The sequence below is a fragment of the Phaeoacremonium minimum genome (genome assembly GCF_000392275.1).
Source record: "Phaeoacremonium minimum UCRPA7 unplaced genomic scaffold PA7_03_scaffold_62, whole genome shotgun sequence".
Taxonomy (NCBI): Eukaryota; Fungi; Ascomycota; class Sordariomycetes; order Togniniales; family Togniniaceae; genus Phaeoacremonium; species Phaeoacremonium minimum.
Genome location: NW_006920969.1, coordinates 49,632 through 72,877, shown reverse-complemented (window position 1 = coordinate 72,877; position 23,246 = coordinate 49,632). Strand labels below are relative to the sequence as shown.

Sequence of the window (23,246 nt, the reverse complement as noted above, 5' to 3'; positions counted from 1 at the left end):
TCGCAGGACTGTAATTTACCATTCCGTCGGTATTTACCTGTCAATGTTCGGTTTGTCGGTGTACTCAGCCCTTCCTCCATCTGGGTATCGGTTTGGGCACTCGGACTCCGAGACATCATGATTGGACGCTTCGAGCTCGTTTTGGTCCGCAATAGAAGTTATGGATACATTGTATGAATGATGCCCGAGGCGGAATTGAACATTACAACAGATAAAGCGAAACCATGCTATCCCGATATGTCTGCCTTCGGCGATCGGTGAGTATGCGGCTTTCCTGGTGACATGACGGCGTGACGAAGAACTCCGAGTCATGAACTCCGACAAGTTTTCAATTCTGTTGGCGCTGGACGAATTTGCTAAGGAAAGCGGGTCGGAGTTGCACATTAGTCATTCCGAGCTCCGATTCCAGAGGCGGTGCGATGACGAAAAACACACTAGGCTGTGACGCGGCCAATCGCAGCTTACCCGGCATCACCTATACTCAATGGCGCACAGTAGTACGCAAGAATGCCGACAATTGGCTCCTTCGGAGTTCAGGATTCTCTGTTATGAGATGAACCCGAATATGGTGGGAAGACGCTTATAAGTATGACGAAGGAATCTTACGAAATGCCATTCAAAGGATCATAGCACTACGATACCAAGCATCATACTTAATCACGAAGTGTCTCAATACAAACACCACTCGAAAAAGATCTCTATCATCCTCAAATTTTAAGCCATTCTTACCAAAATGCCTTTCGGCTTCGGCACCAAGTCATCGTCAAAGGACTCCAAGACCATGTTGCCTACGACATATGTAAAGGAGGTTGACTTTCGCGACTCCTCCTCGACTTACTCATTCGAGCCAGAGAAGAGCCGGAAATCACAAATGACTGCAGCTGAGAAGAAAGCAATAAGAGGTAAGGAGGCTCCTTTGCGTTTAGGCTTTTGGCTTTCTCGGCATTACTAACGGACTAAATAGAAGCCTATAAAGGCTTAATTCGGATTGGCGTTTGAGCTACTACCGCCTGCCTTTTGCTTTTCTACTCGACTATGTTTTTATTACATGATGGCGGTGTTAGAAGCGGTTGTCGAGACCAGTCGGCATTACTGGGATCAACATACGGCGTAAATACCACGGACTTGAATTTCTTTTGTTAGGGCACTAAGGAGTGAACATGGGAATCAGAAAGGCGTCTATGAAATTAGGAAGCAAAGACGGCTACAGAGAACTGGAATGAAATTCGATCCAACAATTATGTTACTATGTGCCAAATGCGATTGACATGATGTCTTCAATTGCTTAGAGATCTTCGGCAGCCTCCAGTCGGCATGAGTGGCATAAATAGCTTTATGTGTGGTATTGTGTTCGTGCGACATCTGTAGAAGCTTCCTCTCCATAGCAGAAGCTCATTCTGTTCTGTCTCTGTTTTTAAACGAATGCACCAGTTGACATGAGGACCAGATATTTATGATATCGCACCGGAATAAGATCCGTAATATACATTGGTCTGTCACTTTTTGAGTATCTCTGCTTCGAAGTCGCCTTCAAGCTCGGCCAACTCCAAAATAATCCTTTGAACCTCATCCCATTGTCCATGGACAGCCGGATAAACCGCTTTGCCATAAAGCTGAGCCTGCTTTGCTAGCGAAAGAGCGGCGCCCTGCAACCCGCCACGGTCAAGAAACGCCGCAGCATCAATGGCCCTGCGCGCAGCCAAAGGAAATGCGAAGGTGGCAAGTTCGTTGCGAATAGTCGGTTTGTCCAAGTTCGCGGCCGTACGTCTTAGGGCTTCTGCGCCCGAAAACATACTCGGTCCGCGATATTTCTCAGCTAGTTGAGTCCGCACCATATCTACTGTTCTGGCAATCATGGTATTACGGGCTGGACGCTCTGCCATTTTGAAATGGGAGCGAAAAACGTATGGTTCCGGGCTGTAGTGAATGCCTTCGGCTTTCCAGGCCATCATGAAGTCCGGTATTGGAACGGTTGCGTAATGAAACATTTTGGGATCATGCAGCAAGACACGGCCCTCTTCATCGTTGATGCTGATTACCAATACATAGTGGTCAGCTCCACGCAGAAACTGATGATGGGGATTGTAGGTCAAGAAACCCATGTCTAGTGGTCCGACTAATACAGGCTGGTACCGTACCGCCGACCGTAATGCCGCAAGAGCCGCCTCGGGATCTCCGCCGGCACGATATTGGCAGCTCCACCCAAGGGTCTTGATTGCTTGCGTTAGGCCATTGTTTGGGTCGGCAATGACACTACTGAAATATGCAATCGGGCCCGTTGGGAGTTCGAGAAACAGCTTGCCGAAAGGTACCGTGGTAAGGCATTCAATGAAGCCTGGAGACGGGATATCCTGTGGCTGTACGCTGCCCGTGGCCAGCAGAGCCATATGCAAACTATTGGCATAACAGTAGTCGCTGTTCCCAGTGTACCCCACAGGAACGGGTAGGCCAGGTACTTTGTCAACTTTGCGGTAGTTCATAAACCACAGCGAGTCGATGTTCTCGGCCATTTTGAGTATCGCTCCAAGCCGACTGAAGACTCTCTCGCCGATCCTAGTGCATCTTGAGTGTTAGGGATTGCTTTCTGCGAGAAAGAAGTTGTCTTGGCTCAACAGTCCCCTTTGATGTCTGGGAGAGACGTGCTAGAGGATGTGCGGAGAAATGTCGAATGATTGCCGAAGGCAGAATTCTCATTGGCTGCATCCAAAGTATGCTCATGAGAGCAGGGACAGTGTTGGTAGAGCGGATCTTGGAGCATATTCTGGGGAAATCAAAGACATTGTTGCAATGACAATTATTGAAATCGTAGGTTTCTGCTGTGTCTCTATTTCCTATCGATTGACGCACCTGAGGGCCATATGCGCGAATTCCGATCTTGAAGAGCGCCAGAACGGCCGGCTCAGATTGTGCAACTTCTCCTAAACTTCCGTGATAGCAACATGATCCAAAACAAGAATTGCAAGTCTTGGCTATTCAATTGACTAGACTGTTATGTTTCAGACGTGATCACTAGACAACGTTGTTGCTCCCTGAACGGAGTATGCAGAGAACTGCAGCATTACCAACAACTCACTACAGAACCCTCAGCGGCCCAAGCTACCTATATGACCCAAATGAATGACCAAAGATACCAATGAAGCCAAATCTCTCTCATTCCGTGTACAACTGCCATATATTAAGGCCGCTGCAAATCCTACTTGGTCACACGATGCATCATGCTCCTGGTACACTTCATGATAACCAAACAACCATCAGACGACGCAGCTTGTCAATGAGTCTTAGTCCAGACAAGACGAGCACCGGCCGTACTCCCGGACCAGATTACGCTAGACCAAACAGCCACATTCCACATTACCCACATCTCACTCAACCCTAGACTCCCTCGAGCCCCCGACCGGCCCCCGAGCTACCTATCTAATCCAAAATAGTGACCAAAGATACCACTCAAGCTGAATTTCGCCTCGATGGCACAGTGGTAGCGCGCATCACTAGTAATGATGAGATCGGCGGTTCGATTCCGCCTCGAGGCATCATTTTCATAGGAAATGGTGTTCGAACCGAGCGATGGCTTCTTTTTTGGCTTTCTTTTTTGTGTTGCAGCAGGATATGTGCATTTGTCGATTACAGTACATGCTTTAGACTAATGTACGAGCCGAAATCTTAAATCTGATCGCTGAGGATGCTGTTCAATTGGCGCTGACATGCATCGCCCGGCGAAAAAGGCTGCGGGCAACATTCCTCCTCAAGATATTCAAACCGCTATGCCCTAGAACTCGATTTTCAAGACAGGTACCATGATTTCTGCATTACCATCCATATCACACCTACTCCTGCAGTAACGAACGGCCACAATGCATGCTTGAGTGTCACTGTCCGGTAGATGAACGTCTCAGCCAAGTAGAACAATCCGACTCCGACAAAGGTCAGCATGGCCAATTGATAGACTTCCGGATTGGTAATGTGATACGCCGCATAACCACGGATGAGAGACGTGTATGTGTTCTTGACACCATACACGCGAGCCAGAAGCGGTTGGGGAGGCGGTCGGTTGGGACCGCTGAAGACTGTCAGTGCAGTTGGTGTCTTTCCGAAGTAACACACAACCGTGTGTATCTCAGCAGAGATGCAGGCCTGCGCTTTCAGTTAGATTTTGTTATTCTCTCGTAGAACAAATGATGTTTGGTTTACGTATAGTAGGAAGTAAGGCAGCAAGCCCACATGCGGTGGAAGTAGTGACGCCATCTTCTCGTTTGGTATACTCGAACATTTGTCCTTGAGATTGAAATTATTGCACTGAAAGATGCGCGACGGGTCTTTTCTAATGTATCGGCTCTGAGATTGCGGCACGGAGCACTAAAACCGCACTGATGCACGGTCAAAACCCGACTCCCGACACCCCGAAATAGCGCTGGAGAGCCCTAAAGGGCAGCTTCTGCGAGATAACATTTGGGCGAAGGATTATACGGCGTGGGGATCGACAGATGGCACCGTGTAGCGCCTGGTCGCTGTCACTGAAGATCAACGACCAGTCTCTTTTCATCCTGAATTGTGCATCTTCATCGTGACATCGCAGCATCATATTGACTGCCAGCGGCGGAAGTTTCATCTAATTGAGCTTTCGAGCAGAGAAAGCATAACAAAGATGGTCTAATTGAGTTACGGTCAAAACCCCAATCTGCGGTAGCTTATAACATGGTGTCCCGTAGACGGAGTTCCGCACGATACTGATTGTCAATTCGAGAGCAAAATGTGGATGCCACGCGTGCCCAATCAACCAGTGCCAGGGCAATTTAGTCTTGTATTCATTTCAATCATCCATGACAGCTTCAACCTGCGACCCCATTAGTCTGTTAATCGACATCATGACGACTTCGGTGGATTAGCAGGAATCAACAAATTCAATCGGACGCCGTAGGTTACCATTCGTCTGCATAGGCGCGGCACAGTCAGCCAACTAGCGCCAGGCCCTTGGATATCCTGTTCTTATCATCGCCAAGGTTATGCTGTGCTGTTGAGCGAATGCGTACAACTGAACTTTGCGAATATGAGAACATGGCCTTAAATGCTACGACTGCACCATGCTCAAGTTCTTCTCATCTCCTTGAAGTTCTTCAAGAGCTGTCAATTGTCTCAGTGTTCGGAACCCTATTTGCGCTATCGTTGCCAGTCTTTTGGTGGTTATCTCGCGGCGAGCCGCCCAGTCTGAACGATGCGATTCCTTTCGTATCGAACACTTATCAGTATCTCACTGATAACAGTGCGTTTCTAAAGCGAGCATCGTGAGAATCGTCTCTATTCATTGTGATGGCCTTCTGAGCTTACTAACATGGCATTCAAGTGCATCGTTGAAGTCCTCCAATGTCGTGAAGTTCTGGCTGGGACCGAATCGCGTTTACCTAATCTCTGGCAGCCAGAATGTGCAGACGCTATTTCGAAGTACCAATCAGGTCAGCAATAAGAAGTTCATCCTAATGGTGAGCGAGAACATCTGGGCCATGAAAAAGTCGGATCTTGCGTTGCTCATCAATGACCGGTCTGGAACGGGGAAGAAGGCGGCGCCGGGCACGGAAGGTACACCGTCCGAGCAGAGGATATGGGCCACTGTTCATCACAACCTTGACCAGTATCTTGCGCGACCCGAGGCTACTCTCAGCCTCGGAGATTTGTATCATAAATTCTTCAGTGCCAAATTGGAACAGCAGCCTTCGAATGAGTGGGTCGAGGTGCGCCTGTTCGACTTCCTGCGAGCATCGATGGCAGAGAGTGCGACCAAGGCCTTGGGCGGAGAGTTACTCTTCGAAGTCAATCCTGACATGGTAGATGGTCTGTGGGCTCTAGACGAGGTTGCTTTTCAGCTCTTATATGCTCTGCCTGCATGGTTGAATCCCAAGCCGCTTCAGGCACGCGCACGCATGCAGGCCATGATGACTGCATATCTGGAGGAGGCTTTCAAACGATTCGACTGGAACAGCCCAGATGCTGACTCAGACTGGGAGCCCATATTTGGTTCAAGACTCATGAGAGTCAGTGCCAAATACTTTAGGGATCAGGGCTTTACACTTGAAGGGCGAGGTGGCTTATTCTTTAGTAGCATATTTGGGTAAGTTGTCTTAACATTTGGAAACCTTCGTCGCTGAAATCTCGCTAGCATTAACTCAAACTCGATTCCAATTACAACATGGGCATTGATGGAAGTAGTGAAGGACGCGTCACTATTGCAAGCCGTTAAAGATGAAATTAGAGACGCGCTCCTGCCTGATACTGGAACGGAAGTGCATGCATTCGACAAGAAGAAACTTTTGTCTCTCCCGCTACTGCAGTCCATCTATACCGAGGCAATACGGCTTCACTTATCTATCAATATTACCCGAGAAGTTGTAGAGCCAATGAGCGTCGACGGATACAATCTGTCAAAGGGCTCAATCATTCAAGCACCTACGACTATCGCGCATTACGACGAGAATGTGTGGACAAGCCAGGATCATCCAGCATCCGAGTTCTGGGCAGAGCGTCATCTAAGATATTCTGACACTACTGACGAGGGTGGTAATGTAATTCGAATGAAAGAGTTCTCAGTGTCTGCACGACCGAGTGAATTCTTCCCTTACGGTAGGCTTTCTTTTTGAATGCATGCACTTATTACGCTAACTAACGTTGACATAGGAGGCGGAACTTCCATCTGTCCAGGAAGACACTTCGCGAAGCAAGAAATTATGTTGACACTGGCGATGATTGTCTCTCGCTTTGACATAGAATATCTAGGCTGGACAATGCTGGATGGCTCAGTATCTGACAGACCGGCTCGGGACAATGAGAGGTACTGTGGTGCTGCAGCAGTGCCTCCAGACAGAGATATGAAACTGCGATTGCGGAAAAAATGGTGATGTGTCCCAAACTCATATGGCTGTATCAGTCAAGGCAACTTCGGCTGCTTCAGCAATATGTACGCCGATCGGTCTATTAGACACTTTTAAAGCCACATTTTGGTACATTGTCTCACCATTTCCTTTGCTCGATGCTAAACCTACTGTGGTATCTTTAACCCCGCTCAAATAGAGTTTGAGACTCACCATGACGGCTGCGTAGTCTCAACTTAAAGAGGTTAGAAGCGTAGGAACTCTAAGCCTTGCCTCTACAACTCCTTACAGCCCTTACATAAACCACAATTCCATCACAACACATATCTAGATCGCTCGGAATGAAATATCCCAGCAGGAATAGGACTAAGCCTACAAGAGCAGGGCAGCGGAGAGGGGCTACTGTACTGTGACGAGGGTTGTGGGGCCGGGACACGCAGGATTCCCCAGATTTTCCCCAGATTTATCGATAAGACGTGGCGATAAAAAGAAGGCGCCTAGCCGGAATGGGCAATTAGCTCACACCACCAAGAAGCTCCTGATCATCGTGCCTGGATGAGGTCAAGTCACGCGATCTTGCTCGAGACACAGCCCATCAAGTGACCAGCCGCCTACCCCGCCCGGTCTGACGAATATGGAACTGGCGACCCGGCTGGACTGACCTGGAGCGTACCTTCCTTCTCATGTTATGCTTTATGGATTGGAAGTCACTCACTTCGTTTGTAAAGAGGCAGGAACAATGCATCAGCCGTTGCCCGAAACATCCATCCATCAAAACCCCCTCCCGTCCCCTCCTCCGTCTTCGCTACTTCCCCTCTCCTCTCTCTCTTCCCATTCCCATCAACATCACCATCATCCCAACAAACCAGCCTCGTTTGCATCCAAGCAACTATAAAGCCATCACAAGGCAAGTCTCCCCCCCCCCCCCCTTCTCTCCCCTTTCTCACCCATCAATATCAGCAAAGTCACTCGGCTTACACGCTCCCCCCTTTACAGCTATCCTCCCACCCCCTGATCTTGCATTCTCTGCCTGATCAGTTCACACACATCCAACCATCAACATGTCGGAACCACTCACCAAGGTCGACTCCGCCGTCCAAGGCCTCTCTTCCTCACCTCCGAAGGAGTCTCACCCCAAGCACCGAAGAGCGAGCTCAAGTGCCAATGGCGTCATGAACATCAATGACCTCGGTAAGCTCCGTTTCTTCATTAATACAGCCGGGTATGACCGCCGGAAACATCGGAACATCACTAACAAGCATCAATCGAACAGAGAAGGACGGCATTGAGCTTCAAATCGCAAAAGAAACCCAAAAAACGGGCTGGTATGGCTTTTCCCCCTCTCCTCCCTCCTTTCCGCCTAACAGCTGACTAACACGGCAACCCCGCAGGAAAATCAACACCTCTCCAACAACAATTGATGAGAAGGAGGTCCTGAAGAAGATGCTCACCACACCCCCGGTCAAGAAGATTGACCTACACTTCCCCCTAGGCCTAGAGGTAACGGCACGAAACCTCAAGGGTGTCACCATCAAGGATGCAATGGACGCCATCCACAAGCAGTACAAGAAGAGAGTGCGTAATGCCCCCCCTCCCCCTTTCCGATACCATTCCTCTTTTCCAATGCTGACATCTCTTGCTTCATGCAGGCCGATGATGAACTAGATACGCCCTACCTCGCGGGATTCGAGTGGGATAAGGAGGAGTCGTGGACTCGGCTAATTGTGCACTTGCAAAAAGAGAGCGGCGCCCCCATGTCCTCCAAGAAGAAGAAGAAGGGTGGTGACGAGTAATGAACCTCTTTGTCACTTGTACCGTCGTTTCTACTCAATAGTGCCTTGTTTCTTCATGCGGCAGCCTCGTCGTTTCGGAGTCTGGGATATTGTGATAGTTATCACGGACTGGACTGGTATTTGCTTTCACACAATACTCAGGGGCGGTCCAGGAAACGACCTCCTCTGATGCACGCTTATCATGATTAATTGGCAGGGGAAACCTATGTTTGCTGGGACTAGCTAGATGGTCTGGCTGGCTCGCCAATCTACCTTAGTCACAATTGATGCAATCCCCTCTGCACATGACAAAACCTGTGTACTCTTATGAGTCTCGTGTTTCTTGTGAACTGCCTCACGCAATAACATAGTGATTTCTTGATTGCCCCTTTGCGTCAATTGCGTTCATCGCAATGTGCCATCAGAGAATGGATGGCTGAAGGTGAAGGCCACCGGAGTTGCGTCCGGCCAAGCCGATAGCGCCGACAGAGGCTGATCACGCGCTGGATGACACTGTCGCTCAGGTGGAATGTTGCCAATTGACCACCCAAGCCCCGCTAAAACGGGCCTTGATCTACCATGGAATTCACGTACTGCGGCGGGATGCGTGTGCAAGAACGTCATCATACAGATGATCAAGACGACTCACGATCTGGCGGCATTCCCCTTGGCCTCCACACTGCAGGCTGTATCTAAGGTTGTTATGAGCTACACATTCGAGAAACTCGCTGAGCAGCAATGCCTAGTAGGTGCCTGCGATTGAGATCCGACATAGGGCGGAAGGGAGTCAGGCAGAGAAGCTACCTAGGTACCGTGCATTTTAACTGCCTTCATTTAGGCGGGGTGATAGAACTGAGGGCCGTCCCTGGCTCCAATTCAGGGGTCATCTCCCAGCCGGACAGCTGACGCAGGTCCCGACCTGGGTTGCACACCACCTCAACGTTGAGTCGAGATCTGGGCCGAATGCGGCTCATGACTTTAAAATAGCATGCCTAGCTGGAAAATATTCTCACATTTACTGATATATCCTATTTTCGTTCGTATCGACAAGCGATCGAAATGCGCACTTTTTTGTGCTGGTTTCTGACGTTCGGAATGCCCCGGAATTGAGTGGTCTGACCACCTGAAAGAGCCTGCTATTCACGAGAATGGTAAGCTGACACCAACACCTGCTGTGCCCTTCTGGATGCACTCAGTCAGTCCAGTGGCCCGACAGGTGTTCAAGCGAGAGACGGACCGCTCCGTAGAATGTCGGTGAAGCCCCAAGGAGCATTTGATAAATGATTATTATGAGATCAAGGAGAGATCTGTTTCCCCGCGCTTTATTGATCTACCCCGGATTCGAAAGCTTGCCTCAACGGAGGGAGCTTACTCGGGCAAGGTTCTGGTCGGTCGTCGGCACAATTAGAAGTCTGCCACCCACGGCCATGGAGGGATGGTGTCAACCTATAGGTAGCTAGGTAGAAAGCAACTCACGGCTGTTCTTGCATCTTATGCCACGGTATATTATGGCGAGCCGTATATAGCCAAGTTCTGCGATTCTGATTGCGGATGAGGATCGCCTCCATTTCTTCGTCACAGAAGCCTGCACTCCTTAGTAGAGCTACCTATAGGGCAGAGACTAGTGGGCTTTGGCTAGCTACACTGATAGGAGGCAGGCTGACTGGCCTGGCATTTTGATATATTTGTACAAAGTGAAGAGATGCTCTAGTACTGTCTTCATCAAGACTATTCTGCTTGGTTGTGTTTTGTTTTGTTTTGATTTGTTTTGATGTGGCTGGCGGATTGATCGCCGACGTCATGAAGCCGTCACGACTGCCGCGCCGCGCCTGGGGCCTGGTTATATTCTTTAACAACACTCAGCTAGGTACACACAGTCACACCCACAGAATTTCACTACGGGAAATAAAAAATAAAAAAAGAACATGGTTCAAACACGAGCGCAGAAAAATGGGCATGTGACGGAGCCAAGCAAAACTTCGTCAAAACAGTCCCAGATGAAGTCAGGAGCAGTAGCTGGGAGAAAGCGAAAATCCGAGAAGGAGGCCAAACATGCAACGGCCGATCAAATGAGCAGCGCGCACACACCTAAGCGGCAACGCCAAGAGAAAGCAGTCGAGAATACGCCGCCAACAAGCTCCGAAGACAGGTCTAATGGATCGGACAAGAGCCTGAAGGCAAGAGTCGACAATGTGTTATCGAAATACGGGGAGCCACCTCTGAAGGGACTGGTCCATGAGAAGCTGCCGGCAAGCCAGTTCGTCCTGGCACACATCCTCAACGCATTGCTTTCCTCAACTCGGATCTCTCACACTCTCGCCGCCAAGACGTTATCATGTCTCGTTGACGAGAACTATCATGACATTCATGTTCTACACAAGACTTCTTGGCAGGAAAGGACGGAAGTCTTGACAGCTGGAGGCTTCACTCACTACAGAGAGAAGACAGCAACTTATCTGGGGGACCTGGCTGAGCTCATCAAGACCAAGTATGGTAAGTCTCTCCGGGCTTCCACGATTTGGACATACGCCTTAGGAAATGTACTGATGACTGGCCTACTCCGGGATAGATGATGATGCATCTGAGTTGCTTCCTTATCCGTCAAAGCAGCCTGAGGCTGAAATGAACAAGGAAGGCTCAGTCACACTCCTCAAAACCCGTTTGGAGGAGATCAAGGGTTTGGGCCCCATGGGCATCGATATATTTCTCGGTTCTATCCAGGGCTTCTTTGCTTACGTTGCGCCATTTCTTGACTCAAGGAGCCGCGAGACAGCTAACGCAATTGGTCTTGGTGACGAGGTGGATGGTCTCTACGCAGCTGTCGATGGCGATGCGTCTAGGATGGCAGAACTGCAAGTTGCTTTGACGACTATACGTCTAGAGAAACTCGAAAATGAGTTTGCATAATCTATACAGGAAAAGGTCATCTTTCACACATGTGTTTTAAGACTTCACTCGATCGAGCGAGGCCCCAGAGATCGAGTAAGATGAATGACAAAGCTTCTAACCCCAAGTTTCCCTATAGACTATTGATTAAACCACTCTCATAGAGAGCGCACACTATATAAAATACAAGCATATGCCTGCATAGAAAGCCGGGGTGATATAGTGTTCTAGAAACAGGTCTCCCCAGATAGGTCTTCGGTTTAGGGTTGGAGAGGGTTGGTTCGGCCCCGCACGGCACGGCGGCCTTTCCGCCTTCGACATCCGACAGTAGCCGTTCGGCATGGACAATGAAAGTCTCACCCTCCATCTATTCAACGTCATCCAGATGGCTTTGCTTATTCTTGAGGATAGTTTCTTCAGTTCTCCAATACCTACATCTATCATCCTTTATTCATTAAGACAGTCTAAGTGAACAGTGTTAGTGTTGCAGGTCTTGTGGAGATGCCAATAACGGATTTCGGCTTCAAGGAGAAGTACAGGTACCTAAATGGCTTCAATTCTTATCTAGAGTAAGTGAGCGGCTATACAGTCGAAACAAGAGTTCTCACTAAATTCCATCTGCAGATCAGAGGCGGCGCCTGGTGCTCTGCCTATCGGGCATAACTCACCACAGAAACCGGCCCATGGACTGTATGCTGAAAAGCTCTCGGGCACAGCTTTTACTGCACCGCGGCATGAGAACAAGCAGTCATGGCTTTATAGAATATTGCCATCGTGCTCGCATCCTCCGTTTGGATCTGCTGTCCACAAAGAGTCTCTAAACGGGCATTTTGAACAGCCCGCCAAGCTGCACTATATTCCCAATCAGCTGCGCTGGAATCCCTTTGATCATGAAGCGCACACAGATTTTGTAACTGGTCTGCACCTGGTGGCCGGAGCGGGCGATCCGACACTCAAGCAAGGCATTGGGATGTATGTGTTTGCAGCAGGCAAGTCGATGGACGAAACGTCGGCCTTCTACTCGGCGGACGGTGACCTTCTGATCGTCGCTCAGGACGGCGTCCTTGATATCCGCACTGAGTTGGGGTGGCTGCTAGTTAGGCCGATGGAGATCGCCGTAATTCCACGCGGTGTAAAGTACCAGGTCCACCTTCCTGATGGACCTGCTCGTGGTTACGCCCTGGAGCTGTATCAGGGCCACTTCAACCTGCCAGAGCTAGGTCCAATTGGTTCCAATGGTCTTGCCAATGCACGAGACTTCCAGGCACCTGTAGCGAGTTTTAGCGAGGACTACGGGACTGTCGCGTTCGACGGGCCAACGACGTATTCAGTGACCGTCAAATTCAACAACACACTTTATACAACCCAGCAGCCGCACACACCCTTTGACGTGGTAGCCTGGCATGGGAACTACTACCCATACAAGTACGACTTGGGGCGCTTCAACACGATTGGCAGCATCAGCTTCGACCACCCGGATCCGAGCATCTTCACCGTGTTGTCTGCACCCTCGGAGCACCCAGGCACTGCTGTTGCCGACTTTGTCATCTTTCCGCCGCGCTGGCTCGTCGGCGAGGACACCTTCCGGCCCCCCTGGTATCATCGCAACACCATGAGCGAGTTCATGGGCTTGATTCGCGGAGGCTATGATGCTAAGAAGGGCGGAGCGGGCGGGTTTGTTCCCGGAGGGGCGAGCCTCCACAATGTGATGAGTGGCCATGGTCCCGATGCGGACAGTTACGAGGGGGCCAGGAATGCGGAGCTAAAGCCCGCCAAAGTCGGCGCAGGCAGCTGTGCGTTCATGTTCGAGAGCTGCTTGATGGTAGGAGTCACAGACTGGGGTCTGAAGACATGCGCGAAGGTGCAGGAGGAGTATAACGAGGAAAGCTGGGGGTCCGTAAAAGTGCATTGGCGACGGCCAGAGGGAACACAGGATGACGGGCACCTGCTCAAATGAGAATGAAAAGAAAGTGAAGAGGCCAGGAACTTTTCTACGACTACTGAAGAGATCACGCTCGCCAGATGGTACTATTCGACACATTTTTGAGCAGTGAATTTCTATAGTCATGACGCGTAACCATCATTAATGATCATAAAAACATGAAACTGGGTATGAATGCATGCACAGGGTGCCTCCCTCACCAACTCGCCGCCGCCGAGGTAGGGAATCCCAAAGCAAGACGAAGCCGCCAAGTCCCACCATACCCTGTAAACCATTTTCAACACCGATCCAAAAAGGGAAATGCAATCCTAGAAGATGCCGTGTACTACTCGCCAGTATATAGCTGGCTCTAAAACGCCGAAGCATGCAATGGCCTAGCAGCCATCATCATCATCATCGCCGATAACATGATCTATTTGCTTCCTCGGCCTAGCGGCCTCCGTCATCTATATTTTCATGTCGTTGGGGCCAGTATATGTCGACTCGTGTGATCAATCTATTCCTTTGGAGGAATCGTATTGTCGGAATTAAGCCAGAGGTTTCCGCCCATATACAACGGTGAACGGGAAGTATGTATGGAAATTCGGGTTCATGAGCGCCTTTCGAACATCGACGAGAAACATCTCGATTTGCAATTGTGTCCAGCCGAGACCTTGTCCAAAGGGTTTACGTGTAAGTCCGGGCAATCCGTCGAGAATGGCCGTTCGCATGAACAGACCGATATATCGTAGGCGACGGTCTCGAGGCCATACGCCAATGGGGCATTTGTGCGTCCGCTCGTTCACGTCGTCGTATCCGGCCTCTGTAAGTTCGTTTGCGAGCCCGGCGATGGAGTTCAAGTCGGAGCCAAAGGCCCGCAAGCCGTCTTCTAGGAAACCCATGAAATCACGGAAAGCATATGGTGTCGAGTCGTTCGCACTGTCATCATCACACTTGGGAGAATACTGTAGTTCTTGAAATTCGACATAGCCGCCGGGTTTGAGATGTCTGTGTCAAATCAGTTGACTGCCAGGATTTGTGATTTCATTTTTGTTTTGTCATCGAGAGACTGCATCTAGGATGTTCTTTGGATAGGATGCAATATATTTAGCAACTCACCGAAATATACGTTGCAGAAGTGTTCTTCTGTCTTTTATCGAGTGGATGGTATGTCGAACATGGATGTAGTCAAATGTATTTTCCGGGTACACCCATTCGTCCTCAAAGTCATCGATGGCAAAGTAACAGTTCTCTGGCAGCCAATTTGGCTGTATAGGCGAAAGATCGCAACCACGAACGGTCGCCGTCGGATATTTATCGGATACTGTAGACGAGACATTATGTTAGCACAAGTTTCTCGGTTTCACGTATACCTTGCTAGCCATGTGTCTTTCTCGATGTTGGTCTGTGTATCGGTCACAGGAGGGCGGCAAGTTGCAGCGAGACAGGCCACTTGAGCCGACACGACCTCTGCCGTGTGACGTGCACGCCGTGCGAGAGACAAACATCACAAGACACATTGCAACCCGTCATATCCGACTGGCCCGGGCTGCGACAGCCAAGGTTGGCTGCAGGACAATTTGGCCGGTGGGCGGCACTAGAAGCTCCCGGCACAGAGGTTTGGAAAGCGCCACTTACGTTCGATGGCCCAAATCCCCGTTCCCGTTCCTGTTTGTGCGAGACACAAGTCAGCCTCCTGATCGAGTATTGACAATGAAGGGTTTTGATCTGACGCTATCTCCCAGACCGGCTACTCCTGCCTCTTTGCCACAATGCGAGATCCGACATGGAAGATCTCTAGAAGAGCATGCGGCAGGCAAGGTGTGGCGTTTTGCTATGGTCTGTAGCCGCAGCTGACTCGGGGTTCCAAAAACTGAGAAGTGACATACCAAGATCATAGACGGTCCCATCGTCACGCAGCCTGTCAGCAACAGGTGCGTAATGGTAGTCACCCCTCATTAGCATCACCGTCATGGCATGCTTCATATCGTCTCGATTCTGCTCGACGTCATCGTTAGGAAAGGCGTATTTGCCCTCCCGAAAGGCGTGGTATCGTAGGTGCCCCTCATAGACATGCGCGCGGATACTGCTCGACATGCTCTCCGGATAGCGGGTCATGTCCGGGTCCCAATCCTCATCGATGAAGGCACTATCCTCCGCCGTGATTCTCGTTCCAGCAAGTGACTGCTGTCTTGGGTCCGAGCCCGTGAGTGAGGCCGGTGGACTCGGCCCGGAGGCGGAGCTACCAGCGGGCTGGAAGCCGGCATACATTTCCTCTTCGTTGATGTCTGCGGCGACGGCAATTGCACTCGAAGCTGAACTGGCAGCGGAGGGACCGTCCCGGGGCGACCCGGAGGACCGCCGTGAGTCGCCCATCCTAGGTTGTTGATATGATGAGCCGGGGTATTGTGTCCCTTGGTTGACCAGCGAGTTGGCAGCTGAGTCCGGCGGCGTGTTCATGCTGGTATAAAATGCAGATCTGTTTATACCATGATATATATCACTGAGATCGCTCTGCCGGCAAGCTAGTGGATGCCGTAGGCGGCGTGCGACGTCAAGGGTTTATATGAGAGGCTTGAGAGTTTAAGAAGCGGGTCGAGGCGGCTTTCAACGTCCCACGTCCCTGCACTGGTCTTTGACGGTGGCGTATGGATGCCGTCAAGTCCAAAAGCCAAGGGTGGCAAGGGTGGTTTAGGCATGCGGCCACACCAGGTAAATTGGTCGCTCCCAGCTGTCTGGTACGGCGTGGTCGTTGGTGATGGAGATTGGCGGGGAAGGGCAAATGTTGGAGCGCCGCGGGAAAATATGATTTATGAGACAAGAAGATTTCGGGGATGTGGGAGTGAAGAGCCAGGGAAGCAAAGGGGGCGAACTGGGTTTATGAGACTAGAGGGACAAGGGAAATGGGCAGGGTATCCGCAGTTGACATGCAATAGCACATCGGCAGGCAATTCTTCTTGGAAATCAGACGGAGCTAGTAATGAATGGACGTGCTGGCACCAGCAGCAGTAGTAGCAAGCATACATAATTACAAGGTCAATAACATACGTCTTATACCTTTCCTTCCGGTAAATGCAACTTTAGTGACTGATCCAGCTAGTGTAGGTCCTCGCCGCATGGGAATAAGACAAATATGTCAGGAGTGCCCATCGCCCGTACTTCAAGACAAGACAACAGCAGCCCACATCCGGGAACAAGCAAGCAAGCTACGGCAAGGGTTAAGATGATGAGAAGGAAAGCCTTTAGTGCGAGCTCCACCTCGAGCTCCCATCAGTCCTATTTCGACCGAGGAGGGGTTGAGAGACCCGGGAGTTTGGATGGGGGACATGGAGGGCTTGCCCAGGGTGTTGAGCTTCCTACCAGTCAGAGACAGCCAATGCGTAGAGGAGGGGTTGTGGCATGCTGCACTTGGTATAGTTAGCACTCGAGCAGCAGGGCAGTCGGAAAACTAAGACGAACGAAGTGATGGGGCTCAGAAAGAGAGTGGGCAGCTAGAGAGGACCGGTGCTAATTACGATACCGTAAGGCATTCTCAGTCTTGTTCGCTAATGATAAGCCTATCTACGCGTTGCTTAATGGTGGGACCACGACAGTTCTTCCGGAAACAGAAGACCCAGCGGGTGCTGATGTGGGACGTGAGCGGAGATGAAGCCCCTCAAACCCGCATTATGCGCCGGATGCGACTGTTGGAGGTTGGCCACTCGCCCATGTGTTGCTTGACACGTAGAGCAACTCACCAACGTTATGACTCAATCAATAAGCCGTGTCTTGTGAATAACGCAAATAGCTCAACCTCAAAGTTCACACTACTGTGGGGAAAGGCAGTGCACCCAGACAACAGAAAATTTTCAGTGATGAATGAGGTGGTGGTCCCAAGGGGACGGCACCTTCGGCTTGACACCGTGCGGGGTTCATGCAAAATGAGCTACGGCTCTGGTATGGTTGGAATTGGCATGCAAGACGACTCCGGTCGTGGGACTGAGTTGGCTAGGCAAGTCATTGTAGAATCAATGACCAACAGAAAGAGGCGATGTAGGAGAATGGAGTATGAGCGGCACTCCTTGAATGGGCCAGCGACTTAGTAGACTAATTAAGATGATGTAGATTTGCATTTAGACCTGGTTTTTGGCTGGACTGGGAAGATTTTGTGGAAAAGAAACGTTCCTATTGATCCTCAGAGCTCCTGCACGGTAATCAGGGCCTCTCGGTCCTGGATACATAGCTCCGCCAGATGAACAGGACACGCATAACCACATATACAAGGGCCACTCATGTTGAACACAAAGCTAACGCCAGCTTCTGAGGTGGCTGCACGCCGTTCATATAAGGTCCCAGGCAGCTGGGATTCGTATCGACAAACGCGAGATTCGTTCGGCGAAATGTGAAGTAGCCCTGTTAAAAGTACGACTCAGGCATGTCACCGCTCTTTGGACATGACCGCCTCATCCTTTTCAACATGCTACATAGAATAGAGCTGTCGCTTAGAAGGTACTCGCAGAGACTCGAAAATAGTTTCCAAAGGACAGTGATGGCCGCCTAATGGGCAGTGATTGCCTTCGAACCTCAGGGCAGCATGGGGCAACGGCACTAAAGCCGAGCACCTTGTCAGCGTATGGCACTGGACTCGCGAACCCTAGAACAACCCATACGGAGAATTAACTGCGAAAGGAAGGCGACCAAGAGTGGGCGTCAAGTGGGCGTTCACTAGGCATTCCTGAAACAGGTATACCGAGGAATGGGCAGAAAGGTCGGCGTTGTGGGCTGCAGTTGTAGTTTACTCCAGATATTTAATGCGGCAGAGGCGCGGGCTGATCAGCTCTCCTTTCGGCTGCTCACTTGCAGCAAAAGTCACGCCAGCTGGCGGAGCCAAACGGTCAAAAATCAGACTCCTGGAATCAGTGACAAACGGCACTGGATGCAGAGCTAAAGGGAAGCTAGATATTGATGTAGCTAATCGTTGGACACAATGTGAATACTGACAAAACTAACGAAAAGTGACTGGGATCGCGGGGAGACCCTCCAAAAACTGTCTCGTTCTCTGTGACAGGTCGCCTCATCTTGCACATGATGAAGAACTGCTGAAGTCACGATGCAACGAATGTCTCTCATTTGAAGTAGCTGCTTACCCATTAAGCCGCCCTCGGGAGCAGGGCCCTTCAATCTCTCCGCGCCCAGGGTCGCTTCCAGAGGACATACTCACCGCATCTGCATGCCACACACCATCACTGCAAGGAAGGATCCGGTACAGTATTGAGCTGGACTGTAGCCCCTCGCCCAGAAACTAGACGCCCGAGCGCCCGCAGCTCGCTCGCTCAGCACCTATTAGAAATGCTAGACAGCGAAGATCGTTGATCACCACACAAACGAACTGTCGAACGGGATTACACTTCTCAAATGGCGAATTCGCATGCAACTCTCGTCAAATCGAGGAAAAGATTCGATTATCCAGAAGACAACCTTCTGCTCTATGTGTTCTAAGGCTACCATATCGTTGGAGATCTCTATTGACGCATGTGATGCCACCGCCCTAAGCCGTTTACAATATTGTCTGGCGAGCTACGTTGGAATAGAATAGGCTTCCAGAAGCGTCGGATAGTGGCAGACGGGCAACCGACGGCCATTGTCAACGTGCCGAGGAACAAATTGCGCCATGAAATTAGCGGTATGGGTCTGGACCAGACTGCTGGAAGCCATCCATCGCACTCTGCGTGTATAGTTTCCCCATCGAAAGTAATAGAGCTCAACTATTACCGGACCCTCTGCCGGGCAATAGGGATGATGGCAAATGATCGTCTCGATCATCCCTCTGCGAGTCATTGTTACAAGGGCAAGTCATTCTCGCCTCAAGACAAATGTATAGCCGGTCTTGCGGGCTCAGTACTCAGGGGGCGAACGCGGCGGGCCAACGTGTTGAATTAGGTCCCTCCGAGTCTTTCTAGGCGTGTGCCGTGGGGGCCCTTGTGACCCGAAGACTTGGTTGACAACCACTGCGGGTGAATCTCTAAGGAGTATCCTTTACCGTTTTAGACTCGATATTTCAAAGCGCAGGACCAGGCTTGACAAGGCATCCTTCTCAAGACTGGCTACCCCTCGTTTCGTATATCGTCAAATTGAGCACCTGACTGTCCCTAGTTGCGAAGAGGGAAGAAAGCAGGGCTGTCCGATTGAGCAGAGATGGCCTTCTCGCAACGGCGACTGGTGGCTCCTGTGTTAGTTCCTGATAGATAACATGTCACATTGGCAAAGCCGAATGCTTCGGACTTCAAACCCGACTCTCAATGACGATACTGTCTCACCAGAAAACAATGTAATGCACAGAGGCGGATTCTAACACACTGGCAATACCTGGCAGACGGCATATTCCGATCTCGGTGAAAGTTCCCAGGGTTCAAACGAACCCCGCCGTCAAGTTGCAGAGGGCATGCGAACCAAAGCAACTCTGCTATGATTGCTTCATTTAGTTACGTACGTGAGCATCCCAATTCGCTTGCCAGCAGAGCTAGTGCGTCACGAGGTCTGCGCTATTCACTCCTGGGCAGTAGCTGCCGTATGTAACCTTCCGTGGAATCTCTGGTGCAGTCTTTCTTCGCTGATCCTGAACGCCTCAGGGAACCAGCCGTCGAGCTCAGCGCCATCCCCGCCTTGCATCATCGCTACCATTGCTTTGGCGCACATCCAGCATAGCACCATCCCATGTCCCTGGAAGCTGCAGCTAACCCATAGTCCTTCTTGGCCCGGCACCTCTCCGACAAAGGGAAACCCGTCAGGACTATAGCCCATGATGCCAGTCCATTCGCGTCTTATTCGCCCATCGGCGTCGTCCTCGCCCCATGCTGGTCCAAATATTCGTGGCGTCGTCTCCCTCAGGTAGGCACTGATCGTCTCGTCGACGGTAGTGTCGTCCGTCGTCCCGTACTCGAACAAGCCTTCCTCTGAGGCCTTTGCGAGTCCGCCACCAATGACAATATCCCCAGCGAAACGGGATCCTGGTGGTCGGGGAATCATGTACTCATACCCCTTGTCATAGATGAAGCTGTATGTTGTCGGAAGGCCTTCAGCTGGCATCGCACTTCCTGGACGATGAGCCGTAATTTGACCGCGCAGGGGTACAATGACGCCCTGAAAACGCTTCCACAGATGAGCGGTGTAGCCGTTCGTCGCAAGAACTACGCGCTTTGCCGTGATGATACCTCGTGGTGTTTGCACATCCCAGCTCCCATCAGGTCGCTTGATGAGCTCGAGGGCAGGCGTGTTAGTCTGCAAGTTCAGACTACGCTCCAGTGCGAGCTTCAAGACACCAATGACTAGTTTATACGCCGACAGACTGCCTGCAAAGTAACTTACGGCGCCCTGAGCCTCATCGCCCTTGCAGAATAGCTTAGTCTTAACTTCCTCCTTATCATGAAATGTATATTCCGATGCCTGGTCTTCGGGCCCTAGGGCCTCTCGCATAGCTGCTACTGCATCCTGAGCCTGCTTCCAGTGGCCTTCATCGTAAATTATATCAACAGTAGTGCAAGGATTCGAGTCGCAAGCAATACTGTGCTCTTTGGCAAAGGCATGTACAGCTTTGATGTTCGCTAGTTCGAGGCGCGCTATCTTCACAGCGGTCGCTTTGCCCAGGGCTGCCGCATTATCGGAGAACGACCGGTAGGATGCTGCTTTTGTATGGCCACCTGTTAGGAGCCAATGTTGTTAGTGAGGCACAACACTGCCAGGGAGAGGGTATTAAGACACGGACCGTTCCGGCCAGTCGCCCCCGAGCAAGCCTGCCGCGCCTCGAGCATTACGATGTTCGGGGGCTTCTCGACATCCAGCAGATTCCATGCCACCGCGGCGCCGGTGATCCCGCTGCCAATTATGACCACATCAGCATTTGCGGGCAGGTTCTCGGTCGTTCGAAGATCGGCAATCTCGTCAGGCGGATCTTGCCAGTAACTCTGCGTTGGGTTGTCGCGTGGGAGCGTGACGGGTATCGCGGCGCGTTCATCCATTGTTGCAAGAGGTTTTCAAATCGCACAGGACAGCAACGCTACGCTCAACGCCGCAGATAGAGATCTGGATAATGAACGATTGAGAACCCGTGGCGTCCATGTTGCAGCTCTTTGTAAGGCCGCAGTGCAGGCACATGGCCCGAACAATGTAGCTTCGCGTAGGTGCAGAATAGGTAGGTAATTGGAGATTCTAGATAGCGGAGGTAGCCGCTAATGCACTGGTGGAGGTCGGCTGGAACTGCCCAAGAAGGTGAAGAGCTTATTTTTGCTCAGACAGACAACCTCTTGATACTGAATAACCTCACTCTGCCTCCTCTTTTACTAAGGAAGCACAAACTCAGAATAGAAAGATGAAAATTAAGCAACCGCAGATGAGGGCTTTCATATTGGGACATTCATGCAGTAAGGATTGGAGATCAGGACCAAATCATTCTCTTATCAATCTGTGTCTGGTCTTGGCTGATCCGTCTCAAATACCACAGCCTAAAGTAACTTCAAGATACCTGTGGGTATAGAGGTATATCCTCGACTCCTTTGACTCCGTAAAGATGTTTCGCTCTCCATCGATCTATACTTCTTGTCGTATAAAATTCCTTTTTCTTCTTAGAGTCTGTTGATAGGAACCCCCTACCGGCGTGGGAGACGTCAAATAGGGGATATTAGGTGCAAATGCTCTGGGGCTAGAAACGACTGTGTCCCTGCGGGACACGCCACCTGCGGTTTTATCGCGAGACGGTGTAAACGACCTTGTTGTCTTCCAGACCTGGCTTTTTAGGGGATCTATAGCCTGTAAGGCATCCCTGGTTCTTGCGGTAGGTTTGTTATGCCTTTCATACTCAGATGTGGCTTGCTGAACTAGTGCTCGTCGCGAGGCTGCTGCGAGCTGTGCAGCCTTTTGGGAAAATAATAGGCCATCCTCGGGTGACATTTGTTTCTGAAAGCTACTCCGCATCGCTATGTTGTCTGGCGAAATGGATGGAAGACTTTCAAGGTCGTTCTCTGCTAGTCGTTTTCCCCAGTGATTGGGTGGTAACGACGCAGCCGCTGCAAAGGACACGCCCGGCCTAGTGAAACTCGTTGCAGACTTCAGGGTCTGTTCAGACCCTTCTGGGATGGACGTAGAGTTGGAGTCCTGTCCTCCAGAGTCCAATCCATTGGTGCTGAACACAGTCGAATTGCTTATTGTGCTATCGGTACACGTGGAGCCTTGGCTTGCACATGAAGATGCTGCAGTCTCTGGTAAATTGTTATGCCATGGCGACAGATGATCAGAGGCTGAGCCATGTGTGCCAATGATGTCCCTAGTCCAGATATCATCCAGACCCTTGGCCTCTGCTGTACCTTCTTCTATGCTCTCAAATTCATCTCTGTTGCTTATTGCCTGGTGGAAGAAGCCGTGTTCGCGGTCGAACATAGCCTTTTTGCTTATCATACTGAACCGTTTGACCATAGTCGTCTTGATACCGGAAGAACCGAAAATCACGGCACCGTCATGTTCTAATGGTCCAGGCTGCCGCAGCTTGGGCTGAAGCAGCTGACGAGGATCAAATCGGTTGCGGGGTAGTATAAATTCCTGAACTCGATTGCAGCAGCATGTACCGGACCCAGGGTCCAGAGTTTGGCATGGTCCAAAAAGGAAACTCGGGCAGTGCCAGGCAACACCAGACGACGTCAACTGCTCTTGGTCTTCAGAAGATCCAATCTCGTCATAGAGAGCCGCCAGAGTTGAAGTTTGGACGCCTAAGTAATCTCTGCCTTTTGGCATGAGACTGTAAGACTCACATAATGACGTTCGGTCCACTGGCTGCAGAACGTC

The 23,246-nt window shown here is 50.7% G+C and overlaps 5 protein-coding genes across 5 annotated transcripts; 3 read left to right on the top strand and 2 right to left on the bottom strand.

The window, feature by feature from the left end:
- Positions 1–7,918: 7,918 nt before the first annotated feature.
- Positions 7,919–8,650, top strand: UCRPA7_1114 (hypothetical protein; the record flags this gene model as incomplete). Its single annotated transcript, XM_007913701.1, has 4 exons — positions 7,919–8,048; positions 8,131–8,182; positions 8,249–8,432; positions 8,507–8,650. The coding sequence occupies 4 exons, from the start codon at positions 7,919–7,921 to the stop codon at positions 8,648–8,650; spliced, it is 510 nt and encodes a 169-aa protein (XP_007911892.1).
- A 1,976-nt stretch (positions 8,651–10,626) lies between these two features.
- Positions 10,627–11,536, top strand: UCRPA7_1113 (putative d-amino acid oxidase protein; the record flags this gene model as incomplete). The annotated part of the gene is made up of 2 exons (XM_007913700.1): positions 10,627–11,122; positions 11,199–11,536. The coding sequence occupies 2 exons, from the start codon at positions 10,627–10,629 to the stop codon at positions 11,534–11,536; spliced, it is 834 nt and encodes a 277-aa protein (XP_007911891.1).
- Positions 11,537–12,512: 976 nt separating this feature from the next.
- UCRPA7_1112 (putative homogentisate -dioxygenase protein) lies at positions 12,513–13,472 on the top strand (the record flags this gene model as incomplete). Its single annotated transcript, XM_007913699.1, has 1 exon — positions 12,513–13,472. One exon carries the CDS (start codon positions 12,513–12,515, stop codon positions 13,470–13,472), a length of 960 nt encoding a protein of 319 aa, XP_007911890.1.
- A 512-nt stretch (positions 13,473–13,984) lies between these two features.
- On the bottom strand, positions 13,985–15,896 carry UCRPA7_1111 (putative methyltransferase domain-containing protein; the record flags this gene model as incomplete). The annotated part of the gene is made up of 3 exons (XM_007913698.1): positions 13,985–14,444; positions 14,556–14,760; positions 15,326–15,896. 3 exons carry the CDS (start codon positions 15,894–15,896, stop codon positions 13,985–13,987), a joined length of 1,236 nt encoding a protein of 411 aa, XP_007911889.1.
- Positions 15,897–19,961: 4,065 nt separating this feature from the next.
- UCRPA7_1110 (putative fad dependent oxidoreductase protein) lies at positions 19,962–21,430 on the bottom strand (the record flags this gene model as incomplete). The annotated part of the gene is made up of 2 exons (XM_007913697.1): positions 19,962–21,112; positions 21,178–21,430. The coding sequence occupies 2 exons, from the start codon at positions 21,428–21,430 to the stop codon at positions 19,962–19,964; spliced, it is 1,404 nt and encodes a 467-aa protein (XP_007911888.1).
- Positions 21,431–23,246: the final 1,816 nt, after the last annotated feature.